An 18,976-nucleotide genomic window follows, 5' to 3' on the forward strand; every position below is an offset into this window, starting at 1 on the left:
AGGGGCAGGTGCTCTCCAGAAAGAGTGCAGGGATACCAAGGGGCCCCCTGCAGCCTGAAGGGTGTGGGGTGCAAACAGGGGTTCAGCATGTGTAGCCCCCGTGGCAGAGCTGAGGCCTGTACCCCACAATCACTCCCTGCTGCCGTCACTCCCACGCCACCCCCTCCCCTGGGCCCAGGCAGGGGCATGAGACCTGGCCGCAGAGGGAGACGGGCGGGAAGGGGGCCCAGAGCCGGGGTGGGCAGCAGAGAAGGGGCTCCTGGCCGTCCCGGCATGGGCAGGTGCGCAAGGCACACAGGCAAGAGGAGTGATGCCCGGGAGGGCCCCCGGGGCCAGAGCCCACTGCCTGCTGTGCAGCCCCCTGAAGAGTGAACCAGGGGGCGCGAGGCACTGTGGCCCGCCCGCCCCACCCCTGCGAGGGCCCACTCCACTCCGCGCTGCTTGCAGCGTCCCTCCGGGGCCAGCAGCTCCAGATCCTTTCCTCATCGGTGAAGCTGCGGGGGGCTTTCCGCGAGGGGCACGGCGTGGCAGCGCAGCGGCCCTCCCCCCAGGACTGACGCTCGGAGACAAAGGTCGTTCTCCACCACCGACATGTATTGCAGAGAGGACAGACGAGCACGACTACCTTGCAGGACGAGGCGGTCATTTAAAACTGATTTTAAAAAGGATCACGCTTTGGGATCCACCTTCAAGAGCTACAGAAGGCTTGAAAAAGTGAATTAAGAAAGTATTAAAACTCTGCACGCTGACAGTAAGCAGGGGCCCCGGCCGCGACGCGCTCACCTCACGTCAACGCCGTGCACGCTAACGAGCCACGGGACGGAAAACAAAGATTAATTCAAAATTGGACCCGATGTACCAAAATCACTGCAGTGACCATGAACTCTGGAAAGTTCTAGACAGACAGCCCAGGCCCCGGGGCATGACAGACACTGCACTGACGGGAAAGCAGCTGCGCCTCTGCACCCCACGAGGGCCCCAGGACCCCGACGCCCCCCCGCCCGGAGGACGACAGCTGGCAGCCGGGGCTCTCAGCAGCTCTGCAGGAGGAAGGCGCTCTCGCAGGAAGAGCCACCGCCCTTGCTGGCTGGGCCCGAGTGCAGCGGGGGCACAGGCCTGGGCAGTGGCCCAGCTCATCTCCTGCCGGCCAGGCCTCTGGGCTCCTCCATCACAGACGAGGCACGTTCGGGCCTTCCTGGCCTCCATCGGCTGCCGCTCACCACAGGGCAAGCAGCTCCGTCCTGGCGGGGCCCAGGGCTCGCTCGCCCCAGCTTCTCCTCCTGGGTCAGGGCCCCTCGGTAAACACAGATGCCCTGGCCCCGCGCCTGGTCATCGAGAGTGCACCTCTACTCGGAGCCCAGTGGAGCTGGAGGCAGGGCAGTGCCTCCTGTGGGGGCCGCACCGACAGGCCCCAGTGCTGCTGGAAGACGCTGAAGAGCATGGAGACAGGGCGCAGCTCCAGGGCTTGCACGGGACGGGGTGCGGCCCAGGGGCTCCCCCTGCTCGTGCTGCCGGTACCCTCTCCCGCTGGGCTCCCCACACTGGCACCATCCGCGCTCAGGAGCTAGGGGCGGCGCAGAGGTCAAGGTGGGCCAATCTTCAGGGTGGACGGCAGTGCCACCTGCAGCCATGTCCCGGGGCCCACATTGTGGCCTTGGCGGCCCCAGGGAGGCCACCCTGCAGGGTAGACGGACCCATGTCAGAGCCTGCCGGGCCCTGCCACGCCACCCCAGCATGCCCCACTTGGGGAGGGCAGGGAGCTGCAGCTGCCCCCAGCAGGCTCTTGCCTCCTGGCCCCTGGTTGGCACAGAATGGACTTGGGGGGTGGTGGGCCAGTGGGCTGAATGTGCCAGCAGTGGGGCAGGGGCCCGCCCTGCCTCAGTACCCACCCACACAAACATGGCCTGACAAGCGAGGGGCCTGAGGTAGGGCTGGCTGGCAGCACTTCCCACGGCGCCGCCTGAAGAACCCCAGGTGGCCATCTCCCCAGGCCCCCACTGGCCCCGCCCCTGCCACGCTCGTAGCCACTGTGTCTCCGTCCCTGGCTCAGCAGGGCCCGACATGGTGCGTTACAAGGAGCTGCGAGGTGCTGCAGGCCCGTGTCTGAGATGCTGCCATCACCACCCTGTCCACCTGCTGACCCCTGACATCGGGACCCTCCGGGCGTAGGACAGACACACGGAGCGCAGGACAGACACCGCTCGGACCAGGACAGGCGGGGCAGACGGGGGACTGGGTACAGCTCCAGGGGCAGAGGAACCACGGAGGCTCAGACACACTGGCACCCTGTGCCCGCCAAGGAGCCCCACGCCTCTGGCCCCCGCAGCCCAGCTGGCTTGCAGGTGCCCGGGCCGGGGGAGGCAGGGGGTCTCCAGGTCACGTGTTTCTGAGGCTGCTTTGTTACTCTTTGAAAAGCAGGACCGCACATTTCCACAACTAAGAACGGTTGGCGCCGGACGCTCGGCGAGGGAGGGAAGATCACGGTCGGCCGCGGCTCTGGGCAGACGTCACGTTTCACGGGGACGAACACGGGGGCGGCGAGGCGCTGTGCGGGGGTCCGTGCGGGGCGGGCGCCGGCCTCAGAGCACGGTGGCCTGGACGACAATCTCGGGCCTCTCGATGTCCTCCTTGCTCTGGACCATCCTCAGCTCCAGCTGCGCCGGGCTGGGCCTCTGCCCCGCCCCCGCCTGGGCTGCAGGACAAGGGGCCACGGTGAGGGCCGGGAGTCTGGAGGCGCTGCCTGCCTCCCCGGCCCCGAGGAGCTGGGGCCCACAGTCCCGGCTCAGGAGTCCACAGCCCTCCGCCCCTTTCCCGCAGGGTAAGGCTGGGGTTGGCAGGCGCCAGCCCCACGCGGAGGGCTGCAGGCGGGGCCCGCGGGGTACCTTTTGCGCACCGGATGGTCCGCTGCAGGACGTGGTGCATGGCCGACAGGGTCTTCTCACAGGCCACCTGCGGGAGAGGACGCGCTGGGCCCCACCCTACCTCCCACTCCCCTGTGCCCACCTCAGCTTCCCCAGCCCCACGTGGGACAGCCCTGCAGACGTTGGCAGAGCCGATGGGGGGTGCCCCGTTTCGGATGTGGTTACAGGGTGCTAAGGGGCAGGTGCTCCTGCCTGGAGGTGGGCTCGTAGCTGCTGGGGTCTCGGGGGGGAGGAGACTGCTGGGGCGCAGGGGAAGCTAGCGGCACACACCCTGGCTCCATGACCCAGGGCTGCCCTGTCCTGGCTCCGCCTGTGGGCAGCCGCAGGCCCAGTGGCCTCGACAGCTGTTCGCCCTCAGCCCAGCCAGGCAGGAGGGCGAGGTGCTCCAGAAGGTGACACGTGCACTCCCCAGCCTCCTAAGAGAGAGCAGGGGCCGGGGTACAGCCCTGTAGCCACACCCTGTGCTCTCCAGCCACACTGGGGGGCTGGGTGCCCAGGGGAAGGGTCCCTCTAGGCGCCAGCATGGACAGCTTTAGGGGACCCCACGCCCAGAGCATGACCCCCTGCTCATCCTCCAGTGAACCTTGTGGCATGGGGTGTGGTTCCTCCTCTCACAATCAGCACCCCACACTGTGGAGGACACAGGCCTCCACCCCGCCCCACTGCCGTGCAGGCAGCTCTTGTGAAGGGCTGGGGCAGGCGGCTTGGTGCACACGTGAGTCCGGCTCTGGGGCACCAGCCGCTGCTGCTTGGGTGCTGGGCTCCACGCTGAACAGGGGACATGCCGTAGGCCCCCACGCCTCACCCCAACTGCCCAGATCAGTCTAGCAATGGATCCACCAGCAGCACCTGTGCAAAATGCTTTCTCTCCACGCAAATGTACTGTGACGGGGGGCGGGGGAGCAGGGATGGCCTGAGCGTCAGGCTGCGCAGCCACACTGGACAGTTGGGCACCGGGAACTGGCTGCACCATCAGCCACCCCCATTTGGATCAGTGTGACCAGCTCCACAGAGCGCAGGGGCGGGGGGCACTGCTGACCTTGAGATTGTTGGGGTGCTTGTGCGTCCACGCCAGGAGCATGGCAGCGAAGAGGTCCCCGGTGCCCACGAAGACGGCGTCCACCTTGAGCATGTCCATGCGGATGCGCTCGGTCACCACGGAGCCCTCGGGGGTCCCTGGGGAAGCAGGGTGGTGGTGCTGACCCGGGACCCAGGGCCGGCAGGGGGCCAGCTGCCAGCACACACAGGCTCAGGGCCTGCCCCGTCCCCTGGAATTCCTACCCCAAGGGGGAAAGGGACAGACTGGAGCCCCAGAGGTCACTCAGGGAGGGCAGCCAGGAAGCTCGCCCACCAGGGGCCGAGCTCGTGCGAGATGGGCGAGGTGGCCTGGGGCACGGGAGTGCGCGTGGGCACGTTTCTGAGTTGTGGGGAGGGTGTTTGTGGGGGGAATGTGTGAGTGTGTGTGACTGGGGGGCTGCCTTGTTGGGGCGCTGGCACACGAGCCCGGGGCAGTGGGGGGGGTGCCGCCTCGGATCACTTCTAGGTCATGCAGAGGAAGCACCTGCGTGGCTCCCGCCCACGAGGCAAAGCTGGGCCACTGCCGGGGAGCCCTGCGCCTGCAGGGAGCTGGGGAAACCCACCATTCCCACCCTGCGGGCCAGCCCCGCCCGTCAGTGCCCTCCTGGAGCTCCAGGGCATGGCTCTCCTAGGAACCCCAGCCTCCCGGGAACCCCAGCCTCCCGGGAGGCCCCAGCGCGGTCCAGGCAGCAGGGCCTGGCGCGGGACTCACGGGTCCTCTGGCTGCCCAGCGCAATCAGGTAGTCGCTGCCCCGTGGGGAGGGCAGTTCCGAGCTGGTGATGACCACCGTGTCGGGGCCCATGGCATGCAGCACGTCCATCACCTGCGGGCACGGGGCATCAGCCACCACCTCGGCTGCCTGCTATGGCCAGCTCCACGCCAGCACCACACTCGCGCCCTGCGCCGCTGGGTCACTGCTTCCCCAGGGGCGAGGGTGGGCTTCCCGGAGCCCGGACCTGGAGCTGGAAGGACGCCCCTCCCGGTGCCTGCGGCCAGAGGGCCTGGGGCGTCCTCCGCGCCTGCGCTCCAGGGTGGCCAAACCCCAGACTGCCTGGCACCACCGGCTTCCTGCAGGCCACGCCCACTCATGCCACAAGCGCCTCTTGCTCTCAGCCAGTGAGACCCTGGGGCTGAGACGCCTGCCTCCAAGGGCACGCGTGGGCCCAGAGCGTGCGAAGCCCTCCCGGGCCAGCACCATAGACTTTGGGCCACATACCTGGCCAAGGGGCAGGCTTGGCTGGCTCTGCGTCCGGACAGGCCCCTCAGTGGCCTCTCCCAAGGACCGGCTGGCTGAGCACGGAAGCAGAGGACGTGCCCCGCCGCACACATGCACACTCACGCCTCTGCACACACACACGGGGGCCACCTCCCAGCGCCACGGTGCCCTGTGTGGCGAAGAAGCTCCTGGGCACTTCTCAGGGCGGCAGGGATGCCAAGCACGAGGTCCCCGGCCACGGCCGGGAGACACGCTGAGGCCCAGCTGCCCTGCCAGCTCAGAGCGGGGTGCGGTGGCATAGACACCCGCACGCGCCCCTCTGCTTGCTGGGGAAAGGGCTCTGCAGCCCCAGGGGCCCAGGTGTAACCACAACCAGGGTCCCGCTCCCTGCAGTGCTCCAGGGATGACGTGAGCTCAGGTGCTCCATGGAGGCCCAGCCTGCGGTCTGAGACCGGCAGTGGCCCTTAGCTGCAGGGCCGGTGCCCGGGCAGGCTGCCCCCAGCCCTGGCAGATTCTGGCTCCAGCCAGAGCAGCAGCCCAGGGGCTGACACTGTCCAAGGCTAAAACCCTACAGAAGCCCAGTGGGTGCCAGACTCTGCAGGGAAAGTCTCAAAGAGCTTTGAAGAAATCTGCCTTGGACTGCACCCTCCCACCCCCCAGCAAGGGGCAAGCCGGCACCTCGCCGTGACTCTGGTTACTCACACTCACCTGCACACACATGCCAGCACCCCCTCCCCCAACCCTCCCTGGTGGCCCGCCAGGTGGCTGGACAGAAGGTTCCACCACCCCCAGCTTGCAGCTGGCTGAGCAGAGGTGGGGTGCTGGCCCCGGAGGGCAGGTGGGTGCTGTCCCGTGCCAAGCCTCAGGGGCACCTCACAAGGGCCACTTACCTCCAAGGCTTCCTCCTGGCTGTGGATCTTCCGGCCACTCAGTAACCTGGAAGACAGCAGCACATGAGGCCGGGTGCTGGGCCCCTGCGACAGCCCGGAGTGCGGGCACCAGTCACCTGTGCATTCGGGGGACCAACTCAGCGCTTGCTGGCCACGGGGCAGACCGTCACCATGACCCGTCTGGCAACGGGTCAAGAAGCGGCCCCCACACCCACAGGCCGTGGAGCCCCAAGTTGGGGCTGGTGCTCACACGAGCGTAAAGGACGAGTGCCCCCGGCCCACCACCTCCAAGGGCGACCGTCGCCCACGGGAGGCAGAGCCGCCGTGGCTGGCATGCCACTCTCACGAGCCCCCAAGGCACAGGGTCCCCGGGGTGGCCAGGTTGGGTCAGGTGCCCCCACCCCTACCTCAAGGGGCAGTGGCTGATGATCTAGGAGCTGCCCACCCCTGGCACCGGAGCCCCTCGGGTCCTGCTCCGTCCCTTCACGTCAGGAGGGGCTGTGCAGCCCTCTGACACTTGATGCTGGACGGGGCACGGGGGGAGGGGGGCACACACACTCCCGTTAACCTCATGCGGAGACTTGGCAGTCAGTTTTGGAGCTCCAGGCCTGGGCACCCCAATGCAGTAGCTGGCGTGTCCGTGTCAGCCACGTGCACGCTGGGCTCACAAAGCTCCTCGTCCCCCAGGATCTTGCTGCTCAGGGATACGGCTGGGGGCCGGCACGACGCTGACAGGGATTGGGGGGCACTAATGCCCACGGCTGCCGCCCACCCCGCCCGTGCAACGTCCTGCTGCTCCGGCAGCCGTCCCAGGGCTGCAGGGGTGGGGCCCGGGCCTCCGCCAGCTCGGCCACTCACTCAGCCTCGAACTGGTTGGGGGTGATGATGTCGGCCACCGGCACCACCTTCTCCCGGTACACCGGCAGGAGGTCCTCGGGGACGTACTGCGGGAGGAAGCGCAGCTGGAGCCCCGAGCCCGCGAGGGCAAGGGTCGGGCCTGGCACCTCAGCTGGACGGGAGCGTCCCAGGACCCTGCGGAGGGCCAGGCCTGCCCCCGCCGCCCCCGCCCCGGGCAGGCCCTGTGGGAGCTCGGGGGCTGAGAGCCGCTTTTACTTTTCTAGTATTTTGGGCAAGAAATTAAAGAACAGAAGCCGAAAAGGAAGGACACGCAGAGGACAGGAGTCCAGCTCCGCGTCACACACGGCGAGGCGGCGGCTGCGTTCGTTTCCTCGCAGGCTCCGCGGCTGCTTTTCTCGCTATGACAGGTTTGCGGGGCCCCCACGCCCTGACATGCCTGCTGTGGCCCTTCACGGGAAGCCCCGTGGCCGGCCAGGCCTGCTTCTCCCGAGACAGCGAGAGCCCCCGGCCGCGGCCCCCACCCCACCGCGCCGCTCACGCCCGAGGTCACTCACCATGGAGCCCTCCCCGTTCCACTTGTCCCCCATCACGGGGTCGCACACTGCGGGGCACGAAGACACGCGTCAGCCGCGCAGCCGGGGGCCCCGGGCCCAAGCCCCCGTCCGGCCCCAGCGGGCACGCGGCTGCTCCCGCGGGCCTGGCTCCGCAGCCCCCGCCCTCTGGTCCAGGCCGACTGCGTGTCTGGGGCAGTTTCTGTGGCTTTCGTGGTCATCTGGCCCAGCTGCATGGGGACCCTGTGCACTCTGGGGACCTGCACCCCGGCAAGGGCCCCCCTCACCCCTGGGTGAAGCCGCACTTCTCCCTGGCGACAAGGCTGGCGCGGTGCTGCCGGGTGGGGGGAGGCCGCCGAGCTGCAGGCCCTTGCCCCTGCCCTCACACCCCGCGGCGGACCGGAGGCCCATCTCGGGCGGCGCCTACCGTACACCAGCCTGGGGTTCTGCTGCTTCAGCTCCCGCACGATGTCCACCACCATGGCCAGGAAGGACTTGTCCCTCGTGTAGCCTGAGGGGGGTGAGGGCAGAGGGTCACATCTACCCCAACGCAACCGACAGACAGCGCTTCCTTTTCCCCCGGGGGCTTGTAGCGCACGGCACACCGCAGGCCGCAGCCCCCGGGTGTTCCCACCCCAGCCCCTTCCCAAAGGGGGGGCCGGCAGGGCCAGGGCAGTGCAGGTCTGAGAGGACACAGGAGCCCGGGTCCTGCCACTGGCGTGGCCAAAGGGAGGCCCGGGGGCGGGGTGGGGGGACGAGCCCGCGCCCGCAGTGCCTCCACCCTCCCCGCCCGCCCCGGGCCCGCGCCTCACCCGTGAGCACGTAGTCATACTTGTTCACGCTGTTCAGCTTCAGGCCTTCGTACAGCTCGTGCAGCTCGCTGGAGCTCAGCACCTGGCCCTTCCAGTGGGCGTAGCCTGGGGGGAGCGGGCGCTCAGGGCCGCACCGGGCGCGCGCATGCACACAGCCCTGCCCCGACGGCCCCACCCGATGGCCCTTACTGCCCGGTCGCCCACCTGCCCTGCCAATGGGCCCTCCCTGGCGCTGATGCGGCGCAATCACTGGATGGGGAGCCTGGCGGGGCTCCCCACGCCGTCAGCTCCAGCAGCCCAAGAACACAGGGTTCTGACAAGATCCTGGGCTGTGCCAACACCCTCCCTGGCCAGTCCCTCAGGAGCTAAGCCAATATGCTCGGGGGTCAGCTCTCTGGGCCGCAGGCAGACAGGGGATGGACACGTCGGGCCTCACAGCGGGGGCTCTTAGGGTACTCCCACGTCACGTCGCACTAGCTGCCTCTCCAGGCACTGGCACCTGGACAGAGAGTCCAGTCCCTGATGGCCCTCCCGCGAGAGGAGGCAGCGGCCAGTGGGAGTCTGGGTCCAGTCCTGAGTGGGCAGGAATGACAAACAGGCCCCAAGCTCAGCCCCGCAGGTACCCAAGACGAGGTTGCCTCGCGGGACATGCAGACATGAGGGCCGCCTGCCCACCTGCTGCCTGCCTCCTGGGCACCTCCCGCCGCCAGGGCCCTGCCCACACGGTATGGAGTGGGGCTGCACAGGACACCCCGCATCTCACCAGGAAAACTTGATCCCGGCGCCCCTTATGTCACCAGGAAACCCCAACGTGAACTGTGTAAACACATCAGAACCCCAGGCGGGCTCTGGAGCTCGGGCGTGTGCCAGTCGTGGGGGCCTGCGCCACCAGCCCGGGGACAATCTTGGGGGACACCCGCCCACAGGGACCCTCACAGCACCTGGCTGGGGGCTCAGCGCGTCCTGTGAGACCCACCTAGAGAGGTTCTGAAGGCTGTGCCCGGTGTCCTGACTTCTGCCACATGACCCCCCCATGCCCTGGTGACCTGACTTCTCTCTATGTACTCCCCCAATCTATGTCCTTTGTTATGGTGAACTTCAACCCCCAGCACAGTGGGGGTCTGCCCCAGGGACATCACAGTGAGCCCCACGCTGAGAAAGTCCCTCCCTCTTGGGCTCCAGGAGCCCCCACCGCAAAGCCCGCCCTCCGTGCCCTTTCTGTCCACGGGGAGCCCCCAGACCATGGCGCCAGCACTGGGATCCTCTGAGACGCAGAGTCCCAATCCGTGCCCCACCCTGTGGAGCCTGACGCCTGGGGTGGGGGCCCACACGCCGCGGTCCTGGCAGGCGCAGCGAGTCCTGCGGACGCGCACCGTGATGCTGCGAAATGGGGCTGCCAGCCACGAGCACGTGCCAGCCTGGCCCCTGGACCTGTGCGGCCAAAGCGAAGGTCTTCCCGCCTAAGGGCCGGGGACGAGGGGCACCCTGCCGCGTGTGGAGACCACCTGAGGTCGTGGCCGCCCGTCCCCGCGGGCATCTCTGGCCACAGTCTTGCTACCGCGCACCCAGTCGCCGCGCCTCGATTTCGGACCCTGGCCTCAGAAGAGCTGGTGGCCCAGGAGGCCAGGCTCGGGGCCTCCTCTGGAACCCAGGGGCCCGGCCGCACCACTGGGGGTGGGGGCGCGGGGTGCAGGACCGGGGCCCTCATTCGTCACGGCGGGGCCAAAGGGGCACCGCCACCATGGACGTGGGTGCTCGGGCACCCAGCGGCCCCCACAGAGGAGCCAGGGCCACAGAGGAGCTGGCGTGGCTGGCGCGGGGTCCACGCAGGGCTGGGCCGCCCTGGGCCGCCCTGGGCCACAGACCTGGCTGGGTACGCGGTGCTTCAGGCGGCCGGGAAACGCCAGACCGTGCGGACGGACGCCGTCGCACAGCCGCGGCTGGGCTGGCACGCGGATGAAGTGCCCCGGGGCAGATCCCGAGACAGAAAGTGGGGGTGCGTCCACTCAGAGTCACCCACAGACAAGGGCGCCCCAGCCAGGCGGGCGCCCAAGGCCTCCGGGGGAGGCTGGGGCTGTGGGGGCCTCCCAGGAACCACAGGAGCGGTCCCACTGCAAGGGAACCCCCATGCACCCCTGCCCAAGCGTGACCCACCAGGGACCCCCTTCTGTCCGGGGCTCCTCAGGACGGCCGCCCAGCGCCCACTGAGGCGGGCTCTGGGAGCATCACCTCCGAGGCCCCGGCTGGACCCAGGCAGAGGCAGCAGTGCCGGGGCCAGCCTCGGCTCAGGGCGCAGGGCCACACTCAGCCAGACGCGGGCTTTGTGTGTTTGTTTTTGTGTTTGTTTCTCCAGATGCGGTTCCCTCAGGAATGTCCAAGCCGTTTGGCTCCTTTACTTCAAAGCCAAACAAAGCAGAGGGGAGGAGCGTGCTCCAGGGCGTGCTCCTGGCCCAGGACACCTCAGCGGGAGCTCAGGACTCCCCCCAGGCCGCTCCCGTGACCCCTCCTGCATTTCAGCAAGAACCACGCCCCAGAGAACTCAGAAGAGTCTTTTCTGGAACCTTGGGCCGGGCCAAGGCTGAGGTGGGAGCCTCTGGGTACCCCAAGGGGGCCTCTCGGCTGCTTCTGGGACGTTCTGGGCCCCCAGGCTCCTCTGGGGAACTTCAGAAGGAGCACAGGGTGTTCCCAGGAACTGGGCACTTGGTTCTCCTGCCACCCCACGTGGGGTCCCAGAGCAGGCGCCCGAGGCCGCGGGGTGCGGGGTGGGGGGCCTTGCCCAGAGCTCAAGGGCTTTGGGCGGCAGTGGCAGCGCGTGCCCTGAATGGTGACTGGGCCAGGGCTGGCTCGGATCCCCACACCAACAAGCTTCTGGCTCTGGGCTTTTCAGAAAGGAAACCAGGACGCACCCACGGGTCTCTCCTCAGTGCCCCCAGCATCACCCGATGATGGCGGTGAGAAGATGTGACGGGGGGTGAGGCGGGGTGACGGTGTGCCCCGGCCAGGCGCTGCCCAGCAGATCCGGTGCCAGGGCCGCGCTTGCTTCTGGAGAAGGAAACAGCCCTGCCCCGCCGGCTCACCCCAGGGCTTCCATGCTCCAAAGCAGCACCCCCAGGCGCCCCTCCCAGAAGCTGGCAGCTTCTGCACGCCCTGGCCTTGAGGCGGAGGCCTTACCTGTGTGGTTGGAAAACTGGACGGAGTTCACAGCGTCGATCTCGAAGCCCAGCACCTGCAGGACAGAGAAGGGCCAGTGTGACAGTGCAGGGAGGCTGGCCCGACCCATAGCAGGTGCAGGACGCAGCCGGGGGTGCCAGAGCCCCAGGAGCAGCCTGGAGGGCCCCACTGGAGAGGAGGAGGCTTAAGGAAGGTGGTGGACCCCGAGGTCGGCTGCGTGGGGAGACCATTCCTGGGGCAGGAAGGCCAAGGGTCTGCCCTGCGCTGGCCTGTCGGGCAGACCCTCACGCTCACGCTCAGGTACGCTGCACGGCCTTGCGAGGAGCCAGCTCACTGGGACCTTGCAGCGGGGCCAGGCACCCTCACACCGCCCTGCGGGGGCCGGGCACCCTTGCCTGGGCATGACCCGGGGTCGTGGGGTCTCGCGAGGTGGGGTGCAGCAGCCGGCGCTCTGTGGGCGAGGCGCCCAGCACCACCTTTCTGGAGTTCATTTACAGCGAGCAACGCAGAAGGAGAGCTGGAGGCTTCACTGAGCTGAAGCCAGGCGGCCGGGGGACAGCCCCGGCTGGCGGCAGAGCGGGGGAGGCTGGGCGGCTGCGGCATGCCTCTCGGAGCGGGCCCTGGCCTCCCCGGTCCTCTCCCACTGCCCGTGGGACCAGGCTCGTTCGAGCCCCTCAGGCGACAGGCCACCTGGACACACAGGCACCCCAAGGCTGAGGTACATTCGTGGTGGGTCCCCGCGCCCTGGGGGTGCTCCTCAGCCCACTCTGGTCCTCCCGGCCGCCCTCTTCCACCTGCTTCCCGGTCGCCCCCATGGCCCTCCGGACTGCAGGGCACCCACTGTGCAGCCGCCTGGCTGGCCCAGGGAGCACAGGACAAGGGCCCGGGGGCAGAGTCTGCGAGGGCAGGACAGAGCCCCAGGACCACGGGCCTGGACCCCAGACAGCTGGATGCCGGCCGGAGGCCCCAGACCAGCAGGCACAGGCGGTGCAAGGGGGCGAGGTCCCCCACCACCGGAGCGGGCCCTCAGCCTCCCGGGCGGACGGACGCCAAGCTGCAGCCGGGTCTTGCCAGCCCTGACTCCGGAGCCGCTGGACTCGGGGCCAGAGGAGGCGACTGCGGCTCCGGAGGGCGCCCTGGGGGCGGGGGCCCCGCTGCCAGTTCAGGCTGCAGTGCAAGCCCCGCACTCCAGTGCTCCAGCCCGGCAGCGCGGCCCAACCCGCAGGGCGGGCCTCGGCTCCACGGCCCGGAGAGGACCTCGGGCTCCTGCCCGCCTCCTGCCTGTGTCCCGGGGCACAGCCCTTGCGCCCCAACTCCGCGCCGCCGGAACCGGGACCCAGAGTGCGCTGCAGCGCCCTCGCCCACGTCCTGCACCTCGCCCCTTCTCCTGGGGGCCCTGCTCCTCCGCGCCGCCGCTCCCCCGGATGGCGGGAGCCAGCGGCTGCTGTCAAAAGCTCCGTTTGGGCCGCCCCAGAGGGTGCCGGGCCAGAGCCCGGACCCCCACAGACGCCGTCCGCTCCGAGCCCTGCCTCCCCTCGCCGGGCGCAGGGCGACACGGCCAGTCCCTGCGTGGAGCATGGCCACGCGGCCGCCCTGTGCCCGCATGCAGGTCCGCGCGCGCGCACACGCACGCACACAGCACGCAGGCCCACAGACCGCAGCCCCACAGACCGCAGGCACGCATGGGTGGCGGGAAAGGGTCAGAAAGCGCGACAGGCAAGAACGGGAACCTCAGCCCCTCCACGGAAAGCGGGCACAGTCGAGGGCAGCCGCGGGCCCCACCCACGGGGAGGACGGACACGTGGCTCCACGACCCACGACGGGTGCACGGCTGGGCTGGCGAGGGCTGCGGGTGCCCCGAGTGCCTGTGGACACCCGAACACCTCCAGGAGCGCCCCCTCCAGGACCCTGGGGACCAGGCAGGTAGGAGGCTACCGTCTCTTTGCAAATTGCTGCTGTGTGTAAAAATAAATAAATCTTTAAAAAACAAAAAAAAACAAACCGCTGCTGTGTCACTGTGGAAATGCCAACGACATTATCCGCACTTCTAAAGGGCGGGGGACAGCCCCTGGCATCTCCCACAGGGCTCCTGTGCAGGAGCCCCTCTTTCTTTCAAAAAAATTATTTATGCATACAAGAGCCGGGGTGCAGGCCAGAGGTGAGGGGGGTGAGAGGACTCCCCAGAGACAGAGCGGGGAGCAGCACGGGCGGATCTACTGAAATCCACTGCTGAGGGAGCAGCGGGGAGACAGGAGAGGTCTGCTGCGCCCTGTGGGTGTCTCCCTGGCCGGCCGGGAATCGAACCCGCGCTGCAGAGGCTGCGGACAGCTCCACAGCTCGGCGCTCCACTCGCCGCGCCCCCGGGGAGGCCCTTGACTACTTTCGGAGAAGGGTCTTTACAGAGGTGACTGAGGCTAAGGGAGGTCACGGGGGGACGGCCCGACCTAAAATGATAGGGTCTTTAGGAAATGAGGGCGCAGGGCCCCAACAACCAGGGATGCCCCTGTGTCCACAGCCCGTGGGAAGGGGTGACGGCTGCCGAAGACGCCTAGACCCCCAGTTCCAGCAGCCAGAGACAACACTGGCCGCTGGCTCTGCCAGGTCCGAGCTCACCACCACAGCCCTGCGGGCGCCCAGCGCTGGGGAGCACGGCCTGAGGGCCACCACCCCTGGATTGGATGAGGCCAGGCCCGGCCTCTGCGAGGCCCCGGGCTCGCCTGGGCAGCCCAGGCCTGCCTTCCCGCCTGCTCTCTCTGCAGAGAGGGGAGAGCACAGCTCAGCAGCGCTGGCCCACCTGGCCCAGCCACCCGTGCCTCCGAGGCCCGCACGCTGCCCCCCACCCCCGGAAGCAGCACGCCCACCCCACAGTTGGCACCTCTACCCTCCGGCCCCCTCCTCCTGCAGGAGGGAAGAGCTGCGGTGGGTTAGGTCAGAGCGTCACCGAGACAGGAGCAGGTGACAGCCTGAGCCCGGGGCGGCTGGCTTTCCCGCTCAACAGCGAGCCCGCAGGTCAGGGTGCGGGCACCGGGGAGACCCGGGGAGACCCGGAGGAACCTCGGCTGTGCGCAGGGAAGGGTGGCGGCCCGGGCGCCCGACTGCAGGAGGGCCGGGCGGCAGGGCGGGAGGGGTGGCGCCAGGTAGGGGGCGCAGGGCCGGGGCGGCCCAGGGCTGGCACCCCTCGCCGGGGCAGCTCCGAGGCTTGCTGGCCAGAGTGGGCTGGGCCGCTCCTGACACTGGGGTGCAGGGAGCCGAACCCCCCAGAGCCCTCGTCGAGCCCCCGCGCTGGGCCTTCAGCGCAAGGGGCTCCAGGTCGCCCGAGGCAGCCCCGCCACAAGCCGGCCCAGCCTCCCCGCATCTCCTGACCCCGCGGCGGGCCAGGCCTCAGCCCCGACGCCCCGCTCCGGAGGCCGCCCCCTGCCGGCCGCCCGGGAGCGCCCGGCCGAAGCTGCGCCCCAGCAGGTGCCCCCGCGGGCCGGCGCGGCCTTGGGACTGGACCTTGCCCGGCCGCGCGCGCCGCGGGGGGGGCTCGGGGCGCCCGCGGGACAGGCCGGAGGCCCAGGGGCGGCCGCCCCCGTCCGCGGCGGCTTGTGGGGTCACCGCCCCGCCTGCTCCTGCGGGCCCCGCGCTGGGGAGGCCGCCCCGCCCCCCCGCCCCCCCCGGCCCCGGCCCCCGCGCGGCCCCGGCCCCGGCCCCGGCCCCCGCGCGGGCCGCCCAAGGTCGCGCACCTGCAGCGGGAAGGCGGCCGCGCGGTTGCCCACGTAGCCGCGGACGACGTGGCTCTGGATGGACAGCACCCGGCACGGCGCCTCCATGCCGGCCCCGCCGCCCGCCGCCCGCCGCCCGGCTCCGCGCCGCGCCGGCCGCTCTGCCCTCCGCGCCGGCCGCTCCTCCCGCTCCTCCCGCTCCGCGCGCCGGGCCGGGGGCGGGGCGGGGGCGGGGCGGCGGGCGCGCGGCGGGGGCGCGGGGGGCGGGGGACGGCGCGGGGGGCGGGGTTAGCAGGGAGCGGGGGGGGCGGGGGACGGCGCGGGGGGCGGGGTTAGCAGGGAGCGCGGGGGGGCGGGGTTAGCAGGGCGCGGGGGGGGGCGGGGGACGGCGCGGGGGCGCGGGGGGGCGGCAGGCCCCGCTCCCCGGGGAAGCGGAACCTCTCTGGGCTCCCCGGGGGCCCCACGCGCTCTCGCCGCCGGCCGCGCGGGCTCCCCTGGGGACGACCGGGCTGTCCGCCCCCCCAGCGGGCCGCTGGGCCGGAACCCGGGCCGCCCCCCGCCCCCCGCCACCGCGCGGGCCCGGAGCCCCGAGGCCAGGCCGGACCTCCCCACGACACGGGGCCGCCGACCTGGCCCGCGGCCGCCTCCCGCCCGGCCCGCGTGACGGCGCCCCGCCCGGCGGGAGCGGCCTGGCGGGGGAGCCCGACCGGCGCCGCCCAGCCCCGCAGAGGCGACCGGCCGCCCCCCCGCCCCCCCCCCCCCCGCCCAGCCCAGCTCGGGCCGCAGGCCCCGCTCCCGCGGAGGAGGGGTGCGGACTCGTGTGTGGCTCCCATGGTCGCCTCTAGCCTGGCGAGAAGGGGGTGCAGGACCTGGGGGTGCTGGGACCTGAGCGGTCGCCCGCGGTAACCGCCGGCCTGACTGCGCCAGGCACGTCCCCGCACCCCCTCACGGGCCCTGGAGGGCGGGCGGGGGTCAGTGACGCGTGTGGGTGCCCCCCGTGTGCATGGGGGTCGGGCCCCCCTTCCTCCTGGGGCGGCTCCCTGGGCTCTTCGGAGGGGTCCGGCTGCTCTTTGGTCCGGGCCAGCCCTGGGCTCTGGAGCCTCCCTCCTGTGCGGGGGGCCCAGCCAGCAGCACCCTGGGAATGCATCTTGGTGAATTTGCTGAAGAGCAGCCCCGATACAAAACGGGGTGCCTGACTGTGGGTCCTCACCCGCGCGTTAGAAGGACTTGCCCATGCTCCGCCGCAGGCGCGAGGGGATTGGGCTTCCCCAGGGTCCTGCCGGCTTTGGCCTGCGGTGGGGGTGGGGCCCACAAAGCCCGCGGGAGGAGCCAGGGCAGCCTCTCCCCCTGACCAGCCACCTTCCCTTGGGCCTTTGAAAGCCCGAGCTTCCTCCCAATGTCAGTTTCCCGAAAGGTGAAGGTCGGGCGTGAGGCCGGCTGGGGATGGTCAGCCAGCGGGTCTGGAAGGGCAGAGCGGGAACTTTGGGGCTGGTCAGCCGTGGAAAGGGGGACGGTGTGCCCCTCACCCGGCCGCAGGATGCCGGCAGGAGGGGGTCCCCAGTGTCCACAAGTTTGGGGACAGATCTCCGTGGGGCTTGCGCGCAGCTCATGTTTTACTTCAATGCTGGCGCTCTCTGGGGTGACTTAGTGTTGGAAAGAGGGGTCCAGCTGGGTGTGCTGCTCCCTCCAGCCGGGCTGGGCTGGGTTTAGCCCATTCTGCAATTTGGCTCTTCAGCAAAGGTCTTCTTCCCTCTGGGGGGGCGACAGCCCAGCGGAGCCTCTGCCCCACAGGCGGGGCGTGCAGGCCGCTCAGCGATGCAGCTGGGCCCACCGCCTGGGAGCGCCGCGCCGCGCCGAGGAGCTGCTCTGGAGGGGCTGTGAGCGCTGTCAGGCGCGAACGGTCCAGGAACAAACCCTTCCCTGGGTGACCTCCCAGAAACTACCAGAACACCTGGAAAGCCATCCTCGGCCGGCCAGACGAGGGTGGGCTGCCTCACTCTGCGTGCGCTCCTGCGTCTACGCCCGCCCCGGGCCGACAGCTTTCCTGGGACCAGGCGGTGTCCCTGGCAGGGGCTCTGCGGGGTGGCCCATGGCTGCGTAGGAAATGGCGCAGTCGGTCCTCGGGAGAAGGTGGCTGGAGAGGCAAGTGGGGGCCCCCCAAGGGGCTTCCAGACAGTCCTTCACCAAGGAAAGAGGACAGAAAGATGCCCTGCGCTGCTGGCTGGCGGGCCTCTCTGTGCCAGCCAGCACGCTGACTTCGGAAAGTGGCCATGAGTTTGGTGCCTCGAGGCCAGGTGGCCAGGAATTTCTCCAAAACGGCATTGATTTGGGCAGGCGAGTACGGAACTGCACTGTCAGCAGATCTGCGCATAAACCCTGGGGGTGGCCGCGCCCTGCCTGGGAGACAGAGCGCCCAGGGAAGGTTTGGGCAGTGGTTTCCAGCCCCAGGGCCAGGCCTAGGGGATGTTCAGTCATTTTTCTTTAAGGAGATGAGCAGGGCCTGCCCCGGTGGCGCAGCGGTTGAGCGCTGGGCTGCGAAACTGCCCGCAGCCTCTGCAGCGCTGGTTTGATCCCCGTCCGCAGGGTGAGGGTCCCACATGGCGCGCAGACCTCTCCTGCCCCCGCTGCTCCCCTCAGCAGTGTACTTCGTCAGTCTGCCTGTTCTGTTCCCTGCTCTGGCTCTGGCGAATCCTCTCACCCTCCCGCGCTTCTGACTGTACCCAGTGCGTGCATAAGTAAATAGATAAATCTTAAATAAAAAAAAGATGAGCGGCCCTTAGGCTTTGTGGTCGTCGGAGTCTGGACAGTCACCTGCCAGCCACGAGAGCCCAGCAGCTGACCCTTCACCGGGGCACCGGGCTGGGCCCAGACCAGCCCGGACTTGTGTCCACCACTCCCTGGGGTGCCGTGACCTGTCCTGGGAAAGAGGGCCCGGCCCTGCCCTCGGAGGACTCGCCCTCTGCTGGGAGAGGTGACTCTGGCACAGGAGCTGCCTGTTACACACGCGCCCCTCCTCAGCCCGGGGACGCCCGCTCAGAGGGCAGGCGGGGGAAGCGCGCTACCTGCCGGCAGGGCCCAGGGCTCGACCTTGCCAAAGCGGAGGAAGTTCCAGGCTGAAGGTGAAAATTCCACTGCTGGGAGCGGCTACGACAAGTCGGGTATTAGGCCTTGGCTTGAGTGGGGAGCTCAGCACAAGGCTGAACGGGGTGAAATTCATGATGTCCAAGTCCGAGCCCCGGCACCGACCCCAGAGTGGGGTCTTGTCAGCGATGTGGTCACCAAGGGCAGCAGCCTGGGTGACCCCTGTCGCACCCCCAACAGCCCTCAGAAGGAAGCAGGGACACCTGGATTTTGACTCCAGCCTGTGAGGACAGACACAGCCGCTGTGTCAGTCAGTGTGGCTGGAACAGGCCGGGTCCTGCCGCCTGGCAGTACCAAAGGCCACAGGCAGACACAGGGGCTGAATCTCCAGGCGTGTTCGTCAGGCCATTGGCCATGGCCCCACGGGGACGGCAGGCACACCCCCGAGATGCTCTGCCTTCTCACCTCGAGTGACCTTTTATACTGTCATTACACAAAGACCAGTAGTCACGAGCAACCACGTCACGGCCGATGCTCCTGGTTCGTCCTGTTCAGCCCCAGGACTGCTTTGCAGCCCGCTGCCCATCCTGACCCCGCTCCACCTGCAGGCGCCAGTGTCTGGCACTCACTCGGGCACCGTCGGGGCAGGAATTTCAGTTCAAAGCAAGTTTTAAAGAAAACAGCGCGCTGGGCC

The 18,976-nt window shown here is 69.4% G+C and overlaps 1 protein-coding gene across 2 annotated transcripts; it reads right to left on the minus strand.

The window, feature by feature from the left end:
• Positions 1–430: 430 nt before the first annotated feature.
• Positions 431–15,315, minus strand: PDXK (pyridoxal kinase). 2 transcript variants are annotated; one of them, XM_037524875.2, is made up of 11 exons: positions 15,223–15,315; positions 11,498–11,552; positions 8,327–8,431; positions 7,942–8,025; positions 7,518–7,564; positions 6,964–7,049; positions 6,106–6,151; positions 4,711–4,822; positions 3,961–4,097; positions 2,883–2,949; positions 431–2,692 (listed from the first exon to the last, which is right to left on the minus strand). In XM_037524875.2, the coding sequence occupies exons 1-11, from the start codon at positions 15,307–15,309 to the stop codon at positions 2,580–2,582; spliced, it is 939 nt and encodes a 312-aa protein (XP_037380772.1). In that variant the 5' UTR covers positions 15,310–15,315; the 3' UTR covers positions 431–2,579. The 2 variants fall into 2 exon arrangements, with proteins under 2 accessions (XP_037380772.1, XP_037380771.1); XM_037524874.2 differs by lacking the exon at positions 15,223–15,315 and adding an exon at positions 11,893–12,069.
• Between the last annotated feature and the right edge of the window lie 3,661 nt (positions 15,316–18,976).

The sequence above is a fragment of the Talpa occidentalis genome, unplaced genomic scaffold, assembly GCF_014898055.3.
Source record: "Talpa occidentalis isolate TD23 unplaced genomic scaffold, MPIMG_talOcc4v2.1 talOcc4.4, whole genome shotgun sequence".
Lineage (NCBI taxonomy): Eukaryota > Metazoa > Chordata > Mammalia > Eulipotyphla > Talpidae > Talpa > Talpa occidentalis.

Coding starts and splice junctions, on each gene's coding strand:
- PDXK (XM_037524874.2), bottom strand. CDS start 11,988: ATGAACTCCAGAAAGGTGGTGCTGGGCGCCTCGCCCACAGAGCGCCGG. Junction 6,152..6,963: donor CCCAACCAGTTCGAGGCTGA/GTGAGTGGCCGA, acceptor GCTGTCTTCCAG/GTTACTGAGTGGCCGGAAGA. Junction 2,693..2,882: donor GACCATCCGGTGCGCAAAAG/GTACCCCGCGGG, acceptor CTTGTCCTGCAG/CCCAGGCGGGGGCGGGGCAG.